Genomic DNA, 26,795 nt, shown 5'->3' with positions numbered 1-26,795 from the left:
CCCAAAAATTCCTTTCTTTTGCAAGGTATTATTTGAATGACAGTGTCCAGTGTCATCCTGGCAGCAGTGTGTCCACATTTTTTTTTTGAGATACCATTGTAGCATATGCAGTTTTGGGTTTGCATTGCACCAGAATACAAGATGCCATGAACCTAGGAAGAGGACTGACTGTCTTGCAGTCAGCCGGGACTGAAGAGATAGATGATGGAAGTAACTGGAAAGATTCTTTTGTTTGTCTTTTGAACTTGTAAGTGTTGAGGGATAGATAAATCCAGAATGAAATCCTTCCCCGTTCCCTTCTTTGGTACGGTAGGACAGGCAAGAAAAAAAATCCAGCCCCTTCCGATTTGGAGAGCTTGTGCTTTGTCTGTCTCTGTCAGAGAAGGAATGGAATGTCTGGCATGCCTTTGAAAGGAGGCAAGGTATGGAAAAAAAACCGTGTGGTGAATAAAATAATAAATCTGTCTCTCTGGGTAATTAAAAATCCCAATTTTTTTTGAAAAAAGAGAGCCCTCTCCTCCCAGGTGCTGCCAGGCGAGAATGTACTGGCGGACTGACCCTGCCCCTGAGCAGGAAGTCTGTCAGAGGGCCTACTCCCCCTGAGGCCCAGCCTGACTGCTCCCCTACCCCTCCTCTGGGCCCAAGCTTAGACACAGGATAACCCTAACAGGAAGCAGTATGCCCTTTCTGGCCAGTTTCTGGCTGCACCTGTAAAATCTTTTTGTATTTCTAAACTTGTCCTTCATTTCCTTCAAATTCAATCCAACTTCCAAGAAAACAAAACACATGCATACAACTCACAATACAAACCACATTTGTCTAAACATGCTCAGCAGCATTGCCATCTCTTCAGCAACACCTGGGCTCAGCCAGAACAGCAGTGGCAGCCAGAACCACTGAGGCCTGCACAGCATCAAAACCACACTGCAAAGAATGTTTACACTACAAAACTGCTACCTTACACGAACTTCACAAAATCACTCACACTGCAGCTTCTCTTTACACACACCACCTTCAGCCAGAGCATCCAATTTAGACTTCAAAAGAAGATAAAGATAATTGTTTTCATGTAACAAATGAAGCCTCAAGAAAGTGGCTCAAGGCTAACTTCCTCCGCCATCCAAAGCCCTTGCCTCCAAAGCCCAGGGACAACATTTTTAACTCACTTTTTCCCTTCACTGAGCTTAGGCCCCTTAGAGACAGTTTCTGGGTCTGCCCTGTAAAACTTAAAAGATACTTGCCCTTGCTTCAGGCACCCTATAACCCTATCCGGGTTTAACTGGGGGGCAGGCAAAGGAGCATCAGAATCAGGATTGCAAACACATCTTGCAAATTCCAAAACAGAGTATAGCTAAAAGGCCTATGCTGGGTAAAAACAAGAAATTCCCTAAGCCTTTTCCTAATCAGAAGAATCTTGACCTTCTTCATTTAAATGCTCCCTCATGGAATGCAGAGTCTCTGAAATGAAAAATCCTCAGGAGGAGAAGCAGAAGAGTAGAATCATCCACATCAGAATCAGAATAAGGAGGGTACTCCTGCAAGTCTTCATTCGAGCATTGCTCAAACTCTCTCTCAGGTTCCCACCCCCCTCTCCTCTCATCAGGGAGGGCATACCTAATCATAGTAGTAATCAAATCCTCTCTGCCATTTTAAGCATGTTTCTTAGGCCTGAAGTACTCAGTACTAGGAGAAACCCACAGCTAAAACTTGGCCTGCCCCTCAAAGGCTCTAACCACCTTAGGAAGAGAGGAAGAACAGCCACCTGAGAAGCCCCTCAGCCTGGCCTACTTCCTGAGAGGATACATCCTGTAACAAAAGTCTCTTCCTGAGACTCCAAAGAGACACCTGGCAAAACCTCACTGTCGGTTCCCTGCTTTATCTTTGCGCTTTCTGCTTTTTTTTTTGCGCGAAGGCGGAGGGCATCGGCGCATTTTATATAAAATAGCTTCCCCCAAACCTAACCTGGCACAGTCTAACCTTCTCTTATTCACTCTGACAGTTAAATACTGAGGCAAGAAAAAAAAAAAATAAAATCAAAAAGCCTTAGCCAACTTTGATATCGGTCTGAAACTCTGACTTCAGAAACTTTGAACTGGACAGCGGACTACCCAATAGTTAGGACTGCAGCAATGTGGAATGAAGAACATCAAACAAATGAAGTTAGGTAGTCATATAAAGGTCAGAACACCACCAAAAAGTAAAATGTAAAAGAAAAACTGGAGCTCCAGACACCACAGCTTAAAACTTGAATAAACTTCACTAAAAAAAGCTAAGTGCTTTCGCAGAAAACAAACCCACTTCTTCAGACCATACAAGTTACACAAACTGCTCACATATATATAAAAAATTCAAAAAGACATTCTCCAATGAAAACAATCTTCCAATCTAAAACCACAGCCCACTGTTGCAAGGAACTGGCCAGTAAAGACGCACTGTAACACACTCCTTTTAAAAACATGAACATTAAAACAGTGACACTGAAAACCTTATCAGAACTAATAGTATCTTGAAAAAGGTACAAACCTCTCTGACATTAAAATATTAATGATTAAGGGGCACAGACCTAAGAACTGGCTTCAAAGATGCATGTTCATTCAGCCCTGGAAATACATTTCCTTTCAAAAGAAGTACCCATTTCATTTCTTCCTTTTCAGTGATATCCTTCAAGTCTCCACCCCTCAAATTTTCAGACACTAATTTTAATACAAGAAACTTAAAACTGTGCCTGCTCCCGTCCTCTAACATGTTGAGCTAATGCACTTGCACTCTTCTGATTACGTACGTCCCCAACTTGTTCCAGAATCCTTTCTTTAAACATTCTATTGGTCTTCCCAATGTAGAAAGCTTCACACATTGAGCATTTAGCGTGATGTATTAAATTATTGGTCTTAGAATTGGCATAAAAATCAAACTAATTTCTTGCTTACAAGAGAAAACAACCAACCTGTGTAAACGTCTCACCAAACAGATAAAGAGTAAAACGGTCCAAAAAAGTAGAATGATGAGATGATACCAGACTCTCAACATAAAACGAGCAATCTTTTATTTTAAAACAACATAAGCGCTTTCACAGCTCTTGCTGCTTTTTCAGATGTCAATGTAAACATGCAGTATCATACACAGCAATCTATATAGAAATTCAACTAGCAACTCAATAAGCAATTATGTATTAAAAGAATACAAATAATAAATGTAATAAAAATTTAAAAATAAAAGATAAACTTAAAATCAACTAATGCACATAAGTGTATGTAAAGGTAATCTAAAAAAGTGAGCGTCTGTAACAAAAGTTTAAGGGGGACTTTATCATTTAGTCCTGAACCATAATCAGCCCTTAACCTAGCTATCCACCTGCTCTCTCAGCTTTCAGTAGCATTCCTAATATCACCCAGATACTTACTAGCTGCTACCTGTGCTACAACTTGAAACTTAAAGCAAGGTCTGTGTGAGGTGAGCTTCACATGTTTAGAAAGAGCACTGCAGTCACTGCCATGATATGTCTTAAGTGCTCTACTATACATTCCTTCAACTGTCTGTCTTGCCTACATAAAACTTTGTGCAGGCAGTGCAGTATGCTAAATAAACCACATGAGAAGTAAAAGTAGCTTGAACATCAAACACATACGGTTTACCCAAATCTGGATGTATAAACATACCAGCAGTGTCAATATAACTTCAGCACTTACAAGTTTGACATGTTCTAGTTCCTGTATAAGTGGAAACCATTTTATTCCTAGTAGTTTTACCATCAATCAATAAACTGTTTTGGATAACAGAGCATCTGTCTTAAAGATAAAGTTAGGTTGTTCGCCCACTATCTTTTTAAGATCATTATTCATTGTTATGATGGGCCAATGCTTCCTTATAATGTCCAAGACTTACCCTGTAGTGCAAGAATAAGAATAAGTCATTGGTACCCTGCATTTACCATCACTCAGTCTCTTGGGGTGAATAGAAGATGGATTTGAAGAAAAGAAGAGCCTGCCTCTGCCTTCTCTAACGTCAGAGACTTTATTCAATACTTGTTGTACATTACACCTCTTGCAGCCTCTATTAACAATCTTATGGCTGAAATGAAAGACCTGGAGAATAAAACTACCTTCACTGACATTCACCCTTGAGACTAAGTCCTTGCCCTTGTACTATGTTATCAAATACATAGTTAGGGTGCATGCTTGTTTTGTGCACAAAGTTGTTCTTGTAACAAGGTTTCCTGTATAGTGAAGTATCTATCTGTCTACTTCCTGAAACGATAAGTACATCCAAGTAGCTAATTTCTACCTTGGAATACTCAGCTGTAAATCTCAGAAATGTAGTACTAGTGTTAATCTCTTCTATAAACTTAACCAACTCATATCGTGTACCCTTCCAAATCAAAAATAAATCATCCACAAAACATCTGTAAAATAAAATGTGTTCTACATCTGTATCAACCAATATGTGCTTAAGTTTCCAAATGAGCATGAGGAAGAGATGACATAGCAATGGGCACATCATGTGCCAACAGCTACGCCAATCTCATCATGCTCATTTGGGAACTTAAGCACATATTGGTCGATACATACGCAGAACACATTTTATTTTAAAGACGTTTTGTGGATGATTTATTTTTGAGATTTAGTGATGGTAAATGCAGGGTACCGGTGACTTATTCTTACACTTCAGGGTATATCTCCTCCTATCACCCAAAACTACGACCTGTGAGCGATTCACTTATATAGCCAAACTGGAAGCAAAGCTCCCTTCACCGAAGACTGGACTAGACAGTCAAGAGGACAAGGTAAACACATGCACCACACTCATCACATAGTCCCTCAAAACCTACACCACCAAAACACACACACACAGAAGCACAAAACACATGCCTACATTCGTGGAGGCTCTCAATAAAAATCTGCCCAAACAGCAGAGACCTCCAAAGCAGAAATGCAACTAACCTCCACCCCCCAACACAAACCAAATGAGACACAGCCCACATACTCAGTGTGCCACTCAACTACAGCCCATAAGACATAACGTACCCAACACTCTAGTCATAGGTGACTCTATAGTCAGGCACACTGATGTTCCACTCACCAGGCTAAACAAGGAGAAAGTTACTGTCATCTGTCTGTCGGGTGCCACATAACGCACGCACTCAGGTCACTCCACAAGTACAAATATATGACTGTCATTGTCCATGTTGGCGTGAATGACCTGAGATGTACCTCCCTGGACTACATGAAAGAGAGACATGGAGGAGCTCTCCAATCTTGTAGCCCAGCCAGGTATGACCCTAGCCCAGAGTAGCAGCCAGCCATCACCCAGAATGATACCACAGTACAAGGACAAAATGATTGACTTCAACGATTGGCTAAGCTTCTGGTGTCATTCTAAGGGAATCCAGTATCCGACTGCCTGGGATGACACGATTGACAGACCACGATGCTTTGCCAAAGATGGCCTGCACCTGTCGCCCTTGGGATTCCAGATACTGGCAAAGGCTCTTGCCACCCCTATAGTGCCTTTTTTAGGTAAGGTCCAAATGACAAATTCACCACCATAACAGGTAGAAGCAAGCAAAATCTGAGGGTAATTCTACTCAATGCTAGAAGTCTAAACCCCAAAATGCACTCACTCGAGGTACTCCTTAAAATGGAGAACATCGACATCTGTGCAGTGACAGAGACCTGGTTCAAAGCTCCAGAGAGCACCCCTGCATTACCAGGCTATAATTCATACCACATCTTTCGGCCAACCTAACCCGGACCGAAACACTAAAGGTGGAGGCGTGTCCATATTCATTAAGGATATCCACACCACCAAGCTAGTTGCTCAGCATAACGCATCCAAGATTATCCAAGTTCAACTAACTCTGGGCAAGACCGCAATCCAGATTGTAGCTTGCTACAGACCCCCCCCCACCATGCCCCAGGATTCCCACTCCTCTTTTCTTGATACACTGGAAAATATTAGGGTACAACCCAACACCCTAATAATGGGAGATTTCAACTACCCCACCATTAACTGGGAAAACTACTCATGTACCAACTCTCTTGCTCAACGTTTTCTAGAATTTATCAATTCCAACACCTTGGATCAACTTATCCACACCCCCACCAGGGGCAGCAATATCCTAGACCTGGTCATCACCAACATGGGAGACCGGTGTTCCACACCAGAGGTCAATTCCTTGTTGGTCAAATCCGACCACAAGCTAATCACCCAAGACACCGACATCCCGCCCCCACCGCCAATAAAGAAAACAACTGTAAAAAATTCAAACAAAGCCAAGTTTGCAATGACAAACTTCACGACACCCATGCAGATGGATAATAGAGGTATGACTGCTGAATCCTACACAAATGCACTTTATAAGCACTTACACGAGTGCATGGATCGTGCTATCCCTAACAGAACCAAGATGCTATCCTCCAAAATAAGGAAGCCAATCTGGTGGTCTTCTGCCATAAACTCTACAACAGAAGAAAACCTGTTGCAAGAGAGAGTAAAATCCCATGATTGGAGGAACTCCCTGATCAGCCTCAGTAAGAAGCTGAGATGCCTCAAAATCCTCCAAAGCTAGTTATGAAAACAAAATTGCCACCGATTCTAAAGACAACCACAAAGTATTCTATAGCTATGTCAAGAATCTCAATGGCAACACTCAGATCTGCTCTGAGTTACACCACAAAGGCACTAAATATACAGAACCAACTGATATTGCCAACATCCTGGCAGATAGGTGCAGTGCTAACTTTGCCCCCCCCCCTCACCCCCTAAAAGGCCCATTTCTATACCGAAGAATGCAAAGTTCCTGTAATCACGGCTGCACATGTAAAAACCTCACAATCCAAAGCCAAGAACACAGCATCCATGGGACCTGACAACATCCCAGGCTGCCTTCTACACAACTACAAAATGAACTGGCACCCCACCTAAGTACCATGTTCAGTCATAGCCTCACCTCAGGCTTTGTGCCCATTAGCACACCGCTATGGTTATCCCACTCCATGAAGGGGGAGCCACGACAGACCCGGGGAACTACCGCCCCATTAGCCTGGTCTGCAAGGCCATGGAACTCATAAACAAAGACATTGGAGATCTCCAAACTCTGGACCCCACACAGTTCGGGTTTGTAAAAGGCAGATAATGTCTACTAAACCTGATGACTTCTTTGAAGCGGTCACCAAAGCCATAGAGGAGGGTAAGGTGGTTCACACAGCCTATCTAGATCTCGCCAAGGCATTCAACACCATCCCCCACTCAGGATTTACAGATAACTCACTAGGTATAAATCCCTATGTCACAAGATGGGTTGCCAACTGGCTTACTGACAGAATCCACAGTGTGAAAGTAGCAGACTCCAAATCAGACTTCAGAGCAGTGACAAGCGGAGTAGAACAGGGTTCAGTCCTGGATCCTCTCCTGTTTGGTATCTACTTCTCTGAAGTACATGCTAACACAGAAGGTCTTTGGCTAATATAGTTCACAGATGACTGCAAACTAGGAGCCATAAATCAAAACTCCTAACGATGTGGACATCCAACAAAAGGGCCTCACTGAGACAGATGCCTGGTGTCAAAGCCATGGCCTCAAGCTCAATGCCAAAAAGTGCACGGTCATCCCCTTTGGTAAAAAGCTCTATACCCATGAACTACCACATAGGCAGTGTCAACAGTGAAAGTGTGCTAAGAGACCTTGGGACACAGGTGGACAGTGGTCTCTCCTTTGATAATCACATCACCACAGTGGTCAGGAAATCCTGTGCATCACAAAAGGTTTCTCATACAAAAAAAAGGAGGTCATTGTTCTCCTCTACTCATCACTCAGACCCATTATAGGAGTACAACGCCCCTTTTGGTATGTACCTCATAAGATATCTACAACAACTGGAAAGGCTGCAGAAATACTTCACAGAGAGGATTACTGGCCTAAAAGAGATGCCCTACGCAGACTGTCTCAAAAAACACCAGCTTTACTCCATCACATATCGCCTACTCAGAGGCGATCTCTGCCCAACATACAAAGCTATGTCAAACCCAGAGCTGTTGGACATGCTCCACTTAAAGAAATCCCAATCCCTCTGAGCTACACGCTCTAGGGACCTAAACCTTGTCACCACAATAAACAGAACATGCTGGAAGGATAGATTCCTGTCCCAGAGACTTCCCATACTCTGGAACAGACTACCCATGTCCAACAGAGCTCCTCATTAGCACTCAAGAAAAATCTTGACAACTGGATGGTAATAGGAAATTCACCCCAGGGATCACTTCTGTAGCTCGGCTTGACAGGGGCACAGGAAAATTATTTTCTTGGGTGGTGAAAGCCAGGGTACCTTTTTGGCTAAGGCTTGTATAGGCCCTAGTGCCAATAGCCTAGTACCTACCTATGAACCTATATCTTGGATATTATAAGGAAGCACTGGCTCATTATAACAATGAATAAGGATCTTAAAAAGTTAGTGAGTGAACAACCTAACTTTAGCTTTAAGAAGAAATGGTCTTTAAAACAGATGCTTTGTTATCTAAAACAGTTTATGGATGGTAAAACTACTAGGAATAAAATGGGTTCCACTTATAAAGGAACTAGCCCATGTCATATCTGTACGTGCTGTAGTTATATTGACACTACTGGTATGTTTATACATCCAGATTGGGGTAAACCGTATGCGTGTGATGTTCAAGCTACTTGTACTTCTCATGTGGTTTATTCAGCATGTTGCACTGCCTGCATGAAGTTTTATGAAGGCAAGACAGACAGTTGAAGGAACGTATAGAACACAAGACATATAAATAATGGCATTGAGTGCAGTGCTCTTTCTAAACATGTGAAGCTCACTTCATACACACATTGTTTTAAGTTTCAAGTTATAGCACAGGTAGCAGCTAGTAAAGGCTGTGTGATGTTAGGAATGCTACTGAAAGCTTAGAGAGCAAGTGGATAGCTAGGTTAAGGGATGATTATGATTCAGGACTAAAATGATAAAGTCCCCCTTAAACCTTTGTTACAGACACACTCACTTTTTAGATGAGCTTTACATACACTTATGTGCATTACTTAATTTTAAATTTGTTTAAGTTTATAGAACAGATTAATGCTAGTACTACATTTCTGAGATTTACAGCAGAGTATTCCAAGGTAGAAATTAGCTACTTAGATGTACTTATCAGAGCTTCAAGCAGTGGACAGATAGATACTTCACTATACAGGAAACCTTGTTACAGGAACAACGTTTTACACCAAACAAGCATGCACCCTAAATATGTATTTGATAACATAGTACAAGGGCAAGGACTTTGAGTCTCAAGGGTGAATGTCAGTGAAGATAATTTTATAGCTGAAATGAAAGACCTGGAGAATAAGTTTGTGGATAGGGGCTACAAATGTACAAGCATTGAATAAAGTTTGATGTTATAGAAGGCAGAGACAGGCCCTTTACCTCAAATCTACCTACTACTCACCCCAAGAGACTGAGTGATGGTAAATGCAGAGTACTGGTGACTTATTCTTACACTACAGGGTATTTCTTGGATATTACAAGGAAGCACTGGCCCATTACAACAACAAATAATGATCTTAAAAAATAGTGAGTGAGCAACCTAACTTTATCATCAAGAAGAAACGATCATTGAAACAGATGCTTTGTTATCCAAAACAGTTTATTGATAGTAAAACTACTAGGAATAAAATGGGTTCCACTTAAAGGAACAAGACCATGTCATACCTGGAAGTGCTGAAGTTATATTGACACTACTGGTGTGTTTATACATCCAGATCAGGTTAAACAGTATGCGTTTGATGTTCAAGCTACTTGTACTTCTCATGTGGTTTATTCAGCATACTGCATTGCCTGCAAGGTTTATGTAGGCAAGACAGATGGACAGTTGAAGGAATGTATAGAACACTTAAGACATAAATAACAGCACGGAGTGCAGTGCTCTATCTAAACATGTGAAGCTCACCTCACACACACATTGTTTTAAAGTTTCAAGTTAAAGCATGGGTAGCAGCTAGTAAGAGGTCGGGTGATGTTAAGAATGCTACTGAAAGCTTAAGAGAGCACGTTGATAGGTAGGTTAAGGGCAGATTATGTTTCAGGACTAAATGATAAAGTCCCCCCTTAAACCTTTGTTACAGACACGCTCACTTTTTAGATGAGCTTTACATACATTTATATGCATTAGTTGATTTTAAGTTTACTTTTTATTTTTAATTTTTTTTTACATTTATTGTTTGTATTCTTTTAATACATAATTTCTTAATTGGTTGAAATGCTAGTTGAATTTCTGTATAAATTGCTGTGTGCGTGTGTGACTGCATTTTTACACTGACATCTGAAGAAGCAGCAAGAGCTGTGAAAGCGCTTATGTTGTTTTAAAATAAAAGGATTGTTCATTTTATGCCGAGAGCCTGGTGTCATCTCATCATTCTACTTTTTTGGACTGTTAATTTCTTGCTTAGTTTGTGACTGTACCAGAGATCTACAACTCCAAATATATTGACAAGCATTACATAGTCTACACCAAAATGTCCCACCATCTATTGGATACATCAAAAGGTGTCTGTTCAAAATTCTTATAACTGTCACTTCAGAGACAAGTTATTTCTAAATGAGAACAGGGGTTTATCATCTAAAACTCTCCTGAGATCAGATTTAACCAATAAAAGTGGCCAATATTTCTTAATAGCCTCACAAATAATGTTAATATTACTTAAGGAAAAGCCTACTCTTATTACAACATTTACTCTTCTGTCTAGGTACCATAGATACTTCTTCAGCAGAGTCTGAAAAATATGGTCTTCCCACCGTATCTTAAACAGACCATGCCTCTGCTAGACTTTTGTCTACATCACTTACAGTATACCCCCATTCTAAGAAATCCTTCTTCATATTACTCAAAGATACTTGCAACTCCACATAGTTATTGTGGATTCACATGTCTCTTAAAAACTGTCCCTTAAGGACATTCATAGTCACATGACCAGGGTGTATACTGGCTTTATGCAATAAAACATTATTTCTGCATTGTTTTCTATAAATACCTGTGCTGAATCCTTTGTCTTCATCAATTTTAATACACACATCTAAAAATTCTACAGATTTATCAGAAACAGGATGGCTGAACTTCAGAAACTTAGTGGTACTGTGAAGGTAATTAACAAAAAAAAAAGTCAAGTCATCTAAACTGCCAGTCCATACAAAAAACACATCATCCGCAAATCTCCTGTAAAAAGTGAAATACTGTGTATAAGGGTTACTGCTGAAAACATGAACTTGCTCCCAGTGGGCTAAAACAAGCTTAGCATAGCTATTAGCACAAGCTGTGCCCATAGCTACATCAACTCTTTGGAGAAAAAATTAATTGTGAAATATAAAAACATTGATTTGATTTTAGAAAACAATCAAAATGCAAATCAAATCTTCCCAACTATGAAATCACTGTTTTGACTTAAATATACCTTCACATTCTCTACACCTAAATTATTAGGAATAACAGTAAACAAAGACCACATCAAATGTATCACTAAATACACATCATTATCCCTGGGATATGATAAATACCATTGGTAGAAATCATTCAAAAAATTCTTAGCATCTTTAAGCGCTGTCAATATTACCCAACACTTTCCTTAATTTTTTTTCAACAAAAATCGAAAGTGGCTCTGTAACCCATCCCTTGCTGGACACAGCTGGATGCATGGGCGGTCTATGGACATCTTTGTGGACCTAAGGAAGTCCATATAAAATCGGGGTCACAGGATGTTCCACTGTAAAATATTCAAACAATTCTTGTTCAATAGAGCTATCAGCAAATCATATACTAAAAAATGTACTCCATCTATAACACTTGTAACAAAACCCTTGTTAATTTGCAAATACATGACATTGTCAGACAACATTTCAAACATGCTGTTTAAATAATAAAATTCCTTGTCCAGCACAACCACTCTCCCTGCTTTATCACATGGACTTATGACTAGGTGGGGAGCTGAATGTAGCTCATACAAAGCTTTTCTTTGCTCTGAAGTCAAATTATAATAAGAATGTTTGTATCAAACAGTTAAACGCTCTTGAATCTCATTCTCACACAACCCTATAAAAGCCTCCAATTGACGATGTATCACAGGATTAAAAGTACAAACACTTCAAACAGCTAAGTCAGGTAATCAGACAAAGGCCGTAACACCATCAAACAGTAAAATGTAAAAGAAAAACTGGAGCTCTGGACACCACAGCTTACAACTTTAATAAGTTTCAGTAAAAAAATAAAAGTAAGCGCTTATGCAGAAAACAAACCCGAAAACTGGGGATGGTAACTCGCAACATGCTACAAAATCAAGTGGGTTAGTTTCTAATATTTCTTCCTTTGAACAGACTGATGCACAGATTTTGGTTTTGAACAAAGGCTTGAATTTTATCAGTAGTAGGGCTTCTGACTTGACTGATATACTGGTAGACTTGATATTGTTTGCAGAGAATGTCTCCCTTTCCTTACTGTATCCACAATTGGAAGATGGTGACTTGACATTTTTAGGAAACCCAGTATTTTTAATCCTGTGATACATCCTCAATTGGAGGCTTTTATAGGGGTGTGTGAGAATGAGATTTCAAGAGCCTTTAACAGTTGGATACAAACATTCTTATAATTTTGACTTCAGAGCAACAAAAAGCTTTGTATGAGCTACGTTCAGCCAACTACCTTGTCATACATCTGTGTGATGGAGGGGGAGTGTTTGAGAGAGACAAGGAATTTACAGCACATTTGAAATGTCCGACAATCTCACATATTTGCAAATTAACAAGGGTTTTGTTTACAAGTATTATACAGTAGAGAGAGTACATTTTTAGTATATGATTTGTTGACAGACGGCTGTATTGAACAAGAACTGTTTGAATATTTTGCAGTGGAACATCCTGTGACCACGACTTTATATGGACTCCATAAGGTCCATAAAGATGTCCATAAACCACCCATGCATCCATAAACCACCCATGCATCCAACTGTGTCCAGCAGGGGATGGGTTACAGAGCCACTTTCGATTTTTGTTGAAATAATTTTAAGGAAAGTGTTGGGCAATATTGACAGCGCTTAAAGATACTAAGAATTTTTTGAATGATTTCTACCAATGGTATCGATCATATCCCAGGGATAATGATGTGTATTTAGTGACACTTGATGTGATGCCTTTTTTCACTGTTATTCCAAATGATTTAGGTGTAGAGAAAGTGAGGCTATATTTAAGTAAGAACACTGATTTCACAGTTGGGAAGATAAATTTGATTTGTATTTTACCAAAAACAGCAAATGAACTCCACCGGAAGAGCAGCGTTCCAAATATAAAGTCAAATAATAGAAAATCAAAACGGAACAGTCTGATGAAGCCCTGATTGGGTGAAAGCGCTCACTGATTAAAGGACGTTCCTGTTTCGTTTTGAGTCGGAGGATTATTTGGCTCGTTCATTTACAGTGGTTCCTGACTTGTTTTCTTTGAGCTGGTGGTACATTTGGTGTGCTTAGTTGCAAGCTATAGCGTTCCGTCTTGATTTGTATTTTGACTGATTTGATTTTAAAAAACAATGTTTTTATATTTCAAATGAATTTTTTCTCCAAAAAGAGTTGACATAGTTATGAGCATGGCTTGTGCCAATAGCTATGCCAACCTTATTTTAGCCCACTGGGAGCAAGTTCATGTTTTCAGCAATAACCCTTATACACAGTAGTTCACTTTTTACAGGAGATTTGTGGACGATGTGCTTTTTGTATGGATTGACAGTTTAGATGACTACTTGTTTTTTAAAATAACCTTCATGGTACCACTACGTTTCTGAAGTTCAGTCATCATATTTCTGATAATGTACAGAATTTTTAGATGCGTGCATTACAACTGATGAAGGAAAAAGATTAAACACAGGGATTCATAAAAAACAAGCAGAAAGAATACTTTATTACATAAAACCAGTATGCGCCCTGGTCATGTGACTAGGAATGACCTTAAGCAACAGTTTTTAAGAGCCACATGAATCCACAAAGACAATGAGGAGTTGCAAGTTATTCTGAATAATATAAATAATGATTTCTTAGAACAGGGGTATACTTTAAGTGATGTAGACAAAAGTCTATCAGAGGCATGGTCTGTTTGAGATATGGTGGGGAGACCGTAGTTTTCAAACTCAGCTGAAGTAGCAACTGTGGTACCTAAACAGACGAATAAATGTTGCAATAGCAATAGGCTTCTCCTTACTTACTCAAGTAATAATATTACTTGAGGCTATTAAGAAATATTGGCCAACTTTATTGGTTAATTCAGATCTCAGGAGAGTTCTAGATGATAAACCCCTGTTCTCATTTAGAAATAACTTTGCTGAAGCAACAGTTATAAGAATTTTGAATAGACTCCTTTTGATGTATTAGATATATGGTGGGACATTTCGGTGTAGACTATGTAAGGCTTGTCAATATATTTAGAGTTGTACCTCTCTGGTGCACTCACAAACTAAGCAAGAAATTAGTTTTGATTTTTATGCCAATTGTAAGACCAAGAATGTAATATATTACGGTAAATGCACAATGTGTGAAGCTTTCTATATCGGCAAGACCAAGACAAGGTTTAAAGAAAGGATTCTTGAACACGTGGGGGATATACATAATCAGAAGAGTGCAAGTGCATTAGCTCAACATGTTAGAGAACGGGAGCAGGCACAGTTTTAAGTTTCTTGTATTAGAATTAGTATCTGAAAATTTGAGGGGTGGAGACCAAGAATATCACTGAAAAGAAAGAAATGAAATGGATACTTCTTTTGAAAGGAAACATATTTCCAGGGCTGAATGAACATGTCTTTGAAGCCAGTTCTCAAGTCTCGGCCCCTTAAATATTAATATTTAAATGTCAGAGAGGCGTGTACCTTTTTCAAGATACTACTGGTTCTGATAAGGTTTTCCATGTCACTGTTTTAATATTCATGTTTTTAAAGGGGTGTAATCCCACAGTTGGAAAGATAAATTTGATTTGTATTTTGATTGTTTTCAAATTTAGCAATTAATGTTTTCTCCAAAGAGTTGGTGTAGCTATGGGCACAGCTTGTGCCAATAGCTATGCCAAACTTGTTTTAGCCCACTGACAGTAAGTTCATGTTTTCAACAATAACCCTTGTACACAGTATTTCACTTTTTACAGGACATTTGTGGATGATGTGTTTTTTTTGTATGGACTGGCAGTTTAGATGACTTGATTTGTTTTTTAAATTACCTTCACAGTACAGCATATCTTTGCTGGCCAGTTTCTTGCTCCAGTGGGCTGTGTTTTCAGATTGGAAGATTGTCTTTTTGAATTTTACATACGAGTAGTTTCTGTAACTTTTTATATGGTCTGAAAAAGTAGGTTTGTTTTCCACGAAAGAGCTTCCCTTTTTTTTTTTACTTAAGTTTATTAAAGTTTTAAGCCATGGTTACCGGAGCTCCAGTAGATGATTCCACTCTCATTTGCACATCTGACAACATGGTCCACTTCAAAAAAGTTACTGTAACAGCCACTGAAACACGGCTCCATAACTCAACCTATGCTCAACCCCAAAAATACCAAAACTACTACTATTTTCCTTCCCAAATCCCTCTGTCATGAAAAACAAAATTCAAAGTCCTCTCTCATGAAAAATAAAACCACTGAAGTCACTTCTCATAGAAAACTATTAGGAGTGATAAGGGAGAAGCTTACATTCAACCTGCATATATATAATTGCATAAGAAAACTCAAAAACTAGGGATGCTTTAGAGAGCCAAAAACACTCACCAATGCAACTAAAACTACATTTGCCACTACTTATCTCCTCCCCACTCATCTTTATGGTGCTGTCATCCTTATTAACCTCCAGGCTTCACAAAAATTAAAACAAGAACAATGCTATAACAAAGTTGCTAAATTTGCAGCACAAACTTGGCATGTGACATCAAGTGGGTTAGGTCTTCATGGCTAACTTGCCACCACTTAAAATCTGTAATGTGGATTGCAGAAATTGGGTTTTGTGATTAGCAAACGGTTTCACGAGTTTCATTAGGCATTACAATAAACAACAATTAGAAAGGTGTCAAATGAGGTGAACTGGAAATATTCCAAAACTACCCTTAGGTATGTATGTGGTTTAAATGAGGGTATACATGTTCCTCCTGGAATGAGCTGCCTTCATGCTACACCTACTGCTTGCTGGAACAAAACAGTATCCATGACTGCCTTCACGCCTGTCCCACTGATTGGAGGGATAGTGTCAGACTCCCCCATGACCCTGATGAGAATAAGAGAGACATAAGCAAATTAATGAAACAATAACGAGAAGATGCAGGCAAACTTATTTTACCTCTGTTTAAACAGTGCAGAATGAATTGCCCACATCAGGTGTCAGAGTTGGACATTTCAGCATGAAATGACACCCGGCATTTCTGGTGCACTTTTCTTCCTTGTACCAAAACAAAGTGCTGGTTATACAATGAAGCCATTTAAAAACTGTACTTTAGCAGTACACCAAGCTGGTCATAGGTAATTTATACATTACCTACAGAGACTTCTAAATCTGATTACCCAGGCTGCACCCTCAGGACCAGACAATAACCCCCCCCCCCCCCCCATTTTAGGCAAAATATGAATTACCTGCTCCCTTACAGCATATTGCAAAGTTATACAGTACAGAAAACAGTGCAACAATTAATCACTGCAGCTGAATAAATACACTCCCTCACAAACTATGGAAGAGGAATAAAGTTGGACTGCCTGTTGCAACTTACTGGCAGCTACAGTAGCATAGGTTGACGTTGCCACCACTGACTAATGTAATAGTGGTATTAAAAATAAATACATTAGAAAATGTCAGAACCATATGGATTATTTAATATGCTGCAAGGCAAACTAGGCTGATACATGGAAAGAATGTAATTTCAGCAAAGGACATTTAAAGTACACTATTACAATGTTAAATAAAACCCATAAATATAGGTTATGGCCCTAAATTCAACAACATATCAATATATCTACAGCCCTCATCTTACAGATTCAACACAGGAAGTAATACAATCAATATGCAAGCCCAGTACAGATGAGTCACCTCTAAATTTCAATTCACATTTCAGGTTTATGCAACTCTATCCAGAGAAGGGCATGTTCCACCAGGTGCATGCCTTTTGTACATGGCCTGCATCACAACAGTTTTCAGATAACACTGAAGTCAGGATAAGGAGTTTCCTGCACTTACAATGCAAAGAGCTACACGACAGGCAGAAACAAGATAGCAGATCATCATTTTTTTTAAAATGATGAAAGCAGAAATATTAAATCAGAAAAAAAGGCACAAAGCAGCAGCACCTTCTGAAAAACAACATGCAAATCAAGTATTTCTTGAACGTTGCATTATAAAATAAAACTACTTGATGGCAGCTGTACATCATATTTGTCTCTCTAAAACATGGAGATATAATCTGTTTTACTAGATAAAGCATGACAATGTGAACTGGTGTTAATAATGGCTGATCTGAATGCACTTAATATGAGACAAAGAACAGGATTCAAGGACTGCCTGGATCTACATGGGTGGGGCAACAGGAACACGGGGAGTAGAGACCATCCTAGACATCTGTCTTGCAAATGGCTTGATGGTGGCCAACACGTGGTACAGCAAAAGTGACAGGCACAAGATCACATACAAGGGAGTCCAACATGAAACTCGGGTAAACTTCCTTCAAGTAAGGAAACAGCACTGGGGTAGAATCACTGATTGCAAAGTCAGCCCAGTGAAACAGTAGGCCCACAGCATAAGCTGGTGCTTGTCACAAGTCAGCTGCAATCAGTGGTCAGTGAAGGCTCTAAGGTATACAGAGACTAGGATGAAAACCTAGAAGTTGACTTGACAGAAAAGGAACAGCAAATGGGCATCTCAAAACACCACATGTAAGGGCTGCAGGACAAATACGTAGCCAAGCAAGATACACAAGGAAAACTTGTGGTGGAAGTCATCAAAAGGATGGCTGAAGGAAAAAGTGGCAACAGAAAAGATGGACCAGACTAAGAAGAAATACTGGTTGGCTATCAAATAGGCTAAAAAAAATAAATGCAATAGCAAAGAAGGTGACATCAGAGGCACTCTATCAGCTTATGGGAAGTGACTCAGGAGATGGCACAAAAACTCTCAGGTTGCAAGGCAAAGAAAGAGAAAAGGTTAGTCAGACACCTTTCATAAGTGATGTCAGCAACAACCTGCTCACCAGTTCACAGGATATCAAAGTTAGTAGGAAGGAGTACTTCCAACAGCTTCTGAATGAATAAAAACCTCACAGAAATTGTACTGCCCCAGACACAGCCTACGATGAAAGAAGAGGAGGAACCCACCATAGAAGAGGTAAGAACAGCACTGAGGAAAACACATCACTAAAAGCAATAGGCTCAGATTAGGTCACAATAGTTGAGATCAAAATTGCTGGGTGAGAAAATGGAAATAATCACTTCTGAGGGTACTCACAGCAACATTAGAATGGCATATCCCCAATGACTGGAGGATTAGCATACTAGCACCAGTGTACAAGAACAAAAGGGACATTTGCAACTGTGAGCAGTACAGAAGTATCAAACTCCTTTCACCCTGCAAGACAGTGCTAGACAAGATGACGGATAAAAACACAATAATAGTAGAAATTAAGATGGGAGATGAGCAGTTCGGATTCAGGTCAGGATGTAGCACAACCAACCCAATGTTTGCAGTTAGACAGACAGTTGAGAAGAAGCTAGACAAGAGGCATTCCTAGACTCAGAGAAAGCATAGGACAAGGTCTCAAGAAAGCTGATTTGGGCAGTCCTGTAGTGGTATGAAGTCCTAGAAACATTGGCAGAATTAGTGCAGGCTACTACAAGGACCAATAACTCAAGTATTAATATCATATCAACTCACAGAAGGGTTCCCAGTGAGACTAGGTGTGCATTAGGGTTTACCTCTGAGCCCATGTTGTTCATACTGGCAATGGACTACATCCGCAAATAGGTCAGAGGGAACAGATCAACAAAGTTGCTGCATGCAAATGATTTGGCATTACAAGCAGACCGATTAAGAACTTCCAGAAGACAGGGAAATGGAAGGCAAAACTGAAACCACAATGGATGAAACTGAGTACAGGTAAGACAGTTGTAATGACAGCAAATAGGGGGAAATGAAAGAAGCTGAAAACTGAGACAGAAAGGAATAGTGGAGCAGGTTAACAGATTCAAGTATCTTGGAGGGCTGGTTGAGAAGAAGGGAAGTCTGAATATGTGGTCAAAGCTACAATCAGACTGGCTGTAGCCAACTAGCACAGTGTGTCAGGGGTAGTGTATGACAGAAAAATGCCAAAGAAGTTGAAAAGTAAGGTATACAAAACAGAGATGCAACCAACACCACTGTATGATACAGAATCTGGGTAGTACAGGCAGAGAAGTTGAGGAAGCTATAAGTGATGGAGATTAAGTGCCCGAGACAGGTGGTAGGATGGACACAAAGAAATGAGGATATCACTGTAGTGGTGGTGGTGCTGCGGTAGCGTTGTCGCAGTAAGACGCTGTCCAGTTCGATTCTCAGAGCGTCTTCTGCGTGGAGACATGCGTGAATGGGCGTACCTTCGTTGAAGATTGTGTGTCAGGCCTGGCAAGCCGGTACGTAAAAATCAACTGCCAATCATTAGCAGACCAGAGTTCTGCTGTGGCGACCCCTAACCGGGAAAAGCCGAAAGACACACACACACACTGTAGCAGTCAAAGTAGCTCCAATTGCAGAGAAAGTCAAACAGAACAGATTATGGTTGTTCAGGCATATGTGCAGGAAAGCAGAACACAATCTGGTGAAGATTATTTGGGACAGACAGGAAGAAGGCAAGACGAAATGAGGGCATCCAACAAAGAGATGGATGGATTGTGTAACAGAAAACCTGCAACAGTCATGCCTGACTGATGAAGAAGGTAGGACAGTGGCACTGAATTGAGAGAGAAGGAGACAGTTGACAACACTGCAGACCCATGTAGAAAATAGGAAAAGGGGGCTTAACAGGGATGATGATGACGTAGACTGTTCTAGCATGGTAAAGATTAGGTGTCCACAACCAAATACAGAAGTACTCAAAGAATTTAGTAGAATCACAGGGACACCATAATAAGGAGGCAGTGAAATGAGAAGGAAACCGATTTATTTATTTGATATTGCTTTACCGGAAAAATCTGACTGGTCCAGAAAGTGCCCATTTTCAGCAGAGGCCCAGGGGAAAAAAAAGCTCCACAATCATAGTCTTTCAAAAATCAAGTACAGACATTTTAAATCACAAATCAAGTACAGACATTTTAAATCACAAATCAAGTACAGACATTTTAAATCACAAATCAAGTACAGACATTTTAAATCACAAAGCATCATGTTACACTACAAATCATACAAGTGAAAAAAAAACAGAGAATAAAACATTGAACATATGTTTCATAGTAAAGTGCAATGAAAAAACAACAACATGAGTCAGAGAAAATATGTGATTAAAAACTTGAGTCATTATTTGTTAAATGGAGCAGTATATGATAAATGAGACCCAAGATAATTACAATACATTTTAAAGAAATAAGACATTACATCATTAGAGACAGGGAGAACTGAGAGATGGTGTTCATATTGTGGTTATAGAAGGAAGAAGGATGGAGAGAAGGCGATTCAGTTAGTAGGGAAGAAAGAGGTAGAGGTCTGCAGAGATGAAGTGGATAAGATACGTTAGTAGGAAAAACAAAAGAAAGGCGTGGAAAGGATCGTGAAACTGTGATTTAGGTCAAAGGGGGTGAAAGTAGTGTAGTGAGCAAGTTCAGAAAGGACTGGCACAGGAGCAGGTCCAAGATTTCGTAAGGTATTCTTTTAAGAAGCATTTATTTAAAGGTAGGTAAATTAGAAATAGTTCTGGTGGTTAGAGGTAAGGAGTTCCATATTTTTTTTGCTACTGAGTACGAGTATAGGCTTTGTCCATAGCATTTATTCAGTTTATTTACAGTGAGAAGTTGTGTGTCTTCTAATCTGAGAGCTCTTTTAGGGACGTGCATGTTAAAGGGATAAGAACTGGGCAGGCTAATGGTTTGTGGATGATTTTATGTATTGTTATAATCTGAATTTAGAAGGAGGGGGAGTTCCAGCCAGCTAAGGGTATGCAGATCTTTACAGTGATGGGTGAAGGAGAATGAATTGGTAGCAAACCTGGCAATTTTGGTGTAGCACCTTTCAAGTTTGTTTTTTCTGCAGGTTTGAAAACTGGTTAAAATTGGTGGTCCATATAGTAGGGAGGATAGAAGGTAAGTTATGGCTAGAGTAATGTGCTCAGAAAATGTTTGTTTCTGTAAGGAATGCCTAATTTTGGTGGGTATTCTTGATATTGCTTTGATGTGGAGCCCAAATTTAAGATTATTACATTATTAATAATTAAATTACCATGAAATTATAAGAGTATTATAGTTCAAAACAAAAGTGGTTGAATGTTGCAGTAAAACTGAAAAAATAGGTAATTTCCAAAAGAGATCTACTACAAACACTTGTTTCATAAAAACCTCACTTCACCAGTGCTGGATTATGGGCCTCAGGGGCCTGGAGCTGAAAACTAGATGCCTATTTATTAGGTGTGACAATATCACAAAGTTTCAGACTAAATCGAGAATAGATACAGTTTCAGGCATGTGGGCCTGGAGCTACTGTTTCACCAGCTCATTTGTAAATCTGGCCCTGAACATCACACTAGTCCAGTCACAAAATGCTCATACAGAACAACTGAAGTACACACACACTTGTAATGCACATACTTAATCTGTTGAATTACAAGCAACTGTGGCAAAAAACAAAACTAACATTTATCAAAAATGATAGCTCCATACTCCCCCAACATGCACACACACCTGCCTTATTTTACAATTCTCACTCAGAGGTCACCATGCCCTAGAGGGAGCACAAAGGGTGCTAGCAACTTAATATTTTTCTGAATTTTTTTCCTGAGGTGCACCAACCTTTTACCAGCCAAAGTGTGCTAAAATGTAAACAAGGAAAAACTCATTCTTCAGAAGAATCAAGAAAATATAGAAGCATGACAGCTTGAACAACTTGTCACTCAAGCTTAGGTGTTGGTAGCAGCTGTCTGTAAGGCTTCCAAATGTTAGTAAAGGATTTTAGATGTACATCTAACTAAAATACCATTGAAACAACATTTTAAAAAAAAGCCACCACCACCACTACACTTTCTCATTGCACAATACATTTTCCTGCTTCCTAAGTTATCCCTATATTGCCATATATAAAATCCATGACAGTGTCCCTTCTTATTTACAGTATTTGTATGCATCATCCTCCTCAACATGATGGCTTTGGAATAAATTTTACAGTAGTCGTTCTTATGTCAACTTGCTTCTCATATTTAATATTTTTAAGCAGGAAAAGGCTATATAGCAAGACGTTTGCCGACCTTAACTCTCTCCCTTCTACTAAGATCATAAGCTACTTAAGTCTGAGGATTCACAGTTCTTTTATTGTGTAGTATCATTTAATCTGCTTTCGCTCCCTCCACAGTGGCCATAAATCTACAGAGCTGTTGAGGATTAACAGCTCTTTTACTATGCTCTATCATTAAAAGCTGCTTTCTTAGAGCCATAACAATACAGAGTCTTTACAACTTGACTGTTTTTCCTGTGTAGTCTTACAGTGAAAAAAACGGATACTAATGACAGAAACAGAGACTGAATGAATGGGAATGCCTGCATTTTCTAAAATAATAATTTGAGCATTTCACATCTGAGGAAAAGAGAACAACTCAAACAAGTATGAAAGAGTATCGCTGGGAAAAAGTTTCAGACAGTGTCCAGTATCTAGAGATTTTCTGAGTAAACAGCAATTACAAGTATTGCTATTCTAAGCATATGTAAATATATTTGAATGAAAAGTCCTAACCAAAAAGATAAATATGTATAGCTGCTCTTTCAGGTCATTTTGGGATACAAAACAATAAATTGTCAAAGTATTTATTGTGTTAGACAACATTATTGCACATCAAAATAAGAGAAAAACGTTTTCTGATCAAGGCTGGTAAGCAGATACATTTTCCACAATCCCTATTGGGGCATTCAGTGTTTGGGTATCAGAAACTGCACCTAGGAGTTTTTTTTTTTTCTTGCACAGCTTCAGAAGGGATGGTGACAGTAACCATATCTCTTAGGTGTGCCTAAATCAGAAGGACTGTTCATAATTTTGTGTACACCTCATATTTCCTCAGTGAAAGAGTTTCATACATTCAATGTTAACATTTTGGCAATATTTTACTTGAGGGCCTCACCATTTTGTTTTGTGCAGAAGTGCGCATGTCGCGAATTGAGTGACAACCTGGTCTGCATATGTAATTAGCCTTCAAGCAATCGCACGTGCATACATGATGTAAGAATATTAACATTTCTCCATGGAATCTTGGCTTTAGGCTAAAGAAAAACTGTCTGTTTCTACTTTTCTGCCATGTCACTCAATAGTGCAAATAATCCTTTCCTGTTAATAACCACTTCAGCAAAATATTTAGGAACTTATGGCTTAGCCAGCCATTTTCCATATCAAGTGTTACATAAAGATAGTGGTCTTTACTACCGGTCAGTCCTTTCTGCCAAAAAACATACCTTCTGCTACTCTTGGACTATCCATTTAAGGTAATGTAATATGTTATACTTCACATTACACAAATAAGCAGTCAGGAGAAAACAGTTTCTCTAGTATGTTGGAGTGTTACTGTTAGTCTAAGGCAGCTCCTTTTCATCTTACGTCCTGTCTGACAAGGAATACCAGACTGTTAAAAAAAAACTCACCTGCCTTGGCCTGTACCTTCCATTCATATGATTGACTGAACCCACCAGCCAACTCCTTGAAAAAGTATGTTCTCTTATCTACATGAAACTGTCTGTCTTTGCTCTCCATCTCCTGAGCGTGGCCCTTCCTTATCACACTGTTGTTACTTTTAATTGTGATTCTCTCACACTTCTTTTTAGTGCATTGTGTACCTTATAGCATATATATTTTGTTCTCTCTCCCATCTTTTCTTTGAAAAGAAAGGTAACCAAGTCTTTCCCCATATATTATATCCTCTGATCCCTTTACTGTCCTTTCTGCATGCACTATTTCTAGCACTTTAATTGTAATACTGGGAATTACTGATGTTGGTAATGTTTTACTGTTTTATTTATTGTTATATTACATGTCAGTGCGGGGCGGCCACAGTGGTGCAGCGGTTAGCATTGTCACCTCACAGCAAGAGGTTCCCTGGTTCGATCCTCGGCTGGGGTGCCTTGTGTGTGGAGTTTGCATGTCCTCCCTGTGGTTGTGTGGGTTTCTTCCGGGTGCTCAGGTTTCGTCCCACACCCCAAAGACATGCTGTAGGTGGACTGGACACTCTAAATTGGCCCTAGGTGTGAGTGCGTGTGTGCGCCTTCTGTGGAAGGTTGGGCGCCAGGCTGGCAACTCAACACTGTAAAACTCCACTGCCAATCATAAGCGGACATGTGATCCGCTGTGGCGACACCTAACCAGGAAAAGCAGAAAGAAGACATTACGTCAGTGTGCTCGTTTTCTTTTTTTTGACATCCAGTGGTACATTCGGAGGGAATGCATATTCATGAATGACATATCATGGGGTGGGTTTTGACTGGGGCTTACTACTGCGCATCTGGTGAGGACCTCAAGTAAAATATCACCAGCATTTTTAGCCAATATCCACGAAAAATATTACTGAACAATATTAACTCAAAAGTATAAAGTAAGTTTTGGCTATTCTGTGTGTTTCCTAAATTAAACTGATTGTATTTGCCCATTTGTTACACATTAAGAGAGGCAGCATCCCTTGTCTGAAAAATGTTAGTGTACTACCGCCTGTATTTTCCTGAACGCAAACGTCTAGCTCTCAACCTTCCATCTCCAAAATGTGGAACACTCGCCTTCATAATGTGGAACAAATGGGCAAAATGTGGAACACATTCACATACTAATGGCTTACTAACAACTTCAACTAGGAAGGTCATAGGATGGTTAAAATATGCTGGTTTTACTTCTAAAGAAGATCTTTTAATGAATTAATATGATTAATTTCTATTTACCATGGATTTCACTTTAAAAAATTCCAACGCTGACAGACTCTTTCAATGTGGAACTTTGAGGAACTTCGAGGAGCATGAACTTTTTAAGGCCTCAAATGAGGTACGTTCCTCATAATGAGGTACACTTGAGAGCTGAAGCTCACAGCAGCAACCTCTATGCTGCAAACTCAGAACTGCATCTGACACACAACTACATATTTCACACTTGAGGACATAGCAGCCGTTTCCAAAGTAAACTGAGCTACAGACAATAATAACATGTCATGTTCGTGCAGTATGTACATCTCGTACACGCCAACCAAGTTTGCATTGCATTATTAAGTAAATAAAGTGCATTTGTTTACAGATACCCTTACCCGTAAGTAGCACCAGTAACTATTGCTACTTTCCCTTTATGCAGCTCTCTTGAAGCCGCCGTTCTAGTGGTCGTCTGCATACTTATGAACTGGACACAAAACGAGGTGAAAGTTTACTGTAAAAATACAGGACTACAACATTCATTCACACCGAATGAATACTGAACACTTCCAACTGTGAGACAGTACACAACACTATCGCCGATTTCCCCAACTCCATATATAACTGAACTTTGATCCAAATTAAAGCAATTGTTATGCCAGTAAAACACATGATACTGTATCAATAATCTGGTTTGTTAAAAAGGCAACTGTTAGTTACACGTTTCACTACCACGAAATCTCATAAAAATGAAGGGGGCGGGTAACTACTTTCCCATACCCGTTCTTATTTTCAATGCTCCGTACTCAAGCACTAGCATTTGAGATAATGCGATAGCCTTCAAATGCCTCGAGTGATTAAGTAACCAGACGTACTCTACCTGTCGTGTGTATTCTTGCAGTTCCACATTAGCTTTCAACGATTTACCTGTAGAAACTGCTACACTTTTTTTTTTAATATTGGTACTTCAACTTGAGACATTGTTGATAAATTAAGATAAACGTGAATTAACATACATTGTTCGGAAGTAAATGCGACCCCCTAACGGGGAAGCCGAAATACGTTACTTTTGCTATTCGGAAGTAAATAAAATCTGTAACTCTAATTGCCATTGTGTGAATTAACATACATTATTCGGAAGTAAATAAAGTCTGTAACTCTAACTGTTGCCATTATGTATTAAGTGCAATCTACCAACCTTTTGATTGAAAGCGGCCAAGTCATTTTCCCTAGGTAGGTATAGGAGTAACACAGGGCGGTCATGGTGATGCAGCGGTTAGCGTTGTCGCCTCACAGCAAGAGGTTCTCCAGTTTGATCCTCGGCTGTGGTGCCTTCTATGTGGAGTCTGCATGTCCTCCCTGTGGTCGCGTGGGTTTCCTCCGGGTGCTTGTGGATTGGAAACACTAAATTAGCCCAAGGCATAAGTGCATGTGTGTGCCATCTGTGTGTACCTCATTATGAGGAAAGTACCTCATTTGAGGTCTTAAAAAGTTCATGTTCCTTAATGTTCCACATTGAAAGACTCTGTCACACATTCAGTGTTAGGATTTTTTTAAGTGAAATCTATGGTAAATAGAAATGAATCATATTAGTTCATTAAAAGATCTTCTTTATAAGTAAAACCAGCATATTTTAACCATCCTAATGCCTTCCTAGTTAAAGTTGTTAGTAAGCCATTAGTATGTGTTCCACATTTTGTCCATTTGTTCCACATTATGA

General features: G+C 39.5%; 1 protein-coding gene across 1 annotated transcript in view; it reads right to left on the bottom strand.

Annotated features, from left to right (window-relative positions):
* LOC122790909 (dehydrogenase/reductase SDR family member 4-like) overlaps window positions 1–25,727 on the bottom strand; it is a 388,748-nt gene extending 363,021 nt beyond the window's left edge. The window contains exon 1 of the mRNA XM_044058593.1: window positions 25,474–25,727. Within this exon, the coding sequence (XP_043914528.1) occupies window positions 25,474–25,553 (80 nt within the window). The 5' untranslated portion in view covers window positions 25,554–25,727. The remainder of the gene's footprint in view (window positions 1–25,473) is intronic.
* Between the last annotated feature and the right edge of the window lie 1,068 nt (window positions 25,728–26,795).

Source organism: Protopterus annectens, chromosome 16.part0 (assembly GCF_019279795.1).
Source record: "Protopterus annectens isolate FY-2018-M chromosome 16.part0, PAN1.0, whole genome shotgun sequence".
In the NCBI taxonomy this organism is placed as follows: Eukaryota; Metazoa; Chordata; order Ceratodontiformes; family Protopteridae; genus Protopterus; species Protopterus annectens.
The sequence above is the reverse complement of the archived record's forward strand: the minus strand, read 5'-3'. Positions and strand labels throughout refer to the sequence as shown.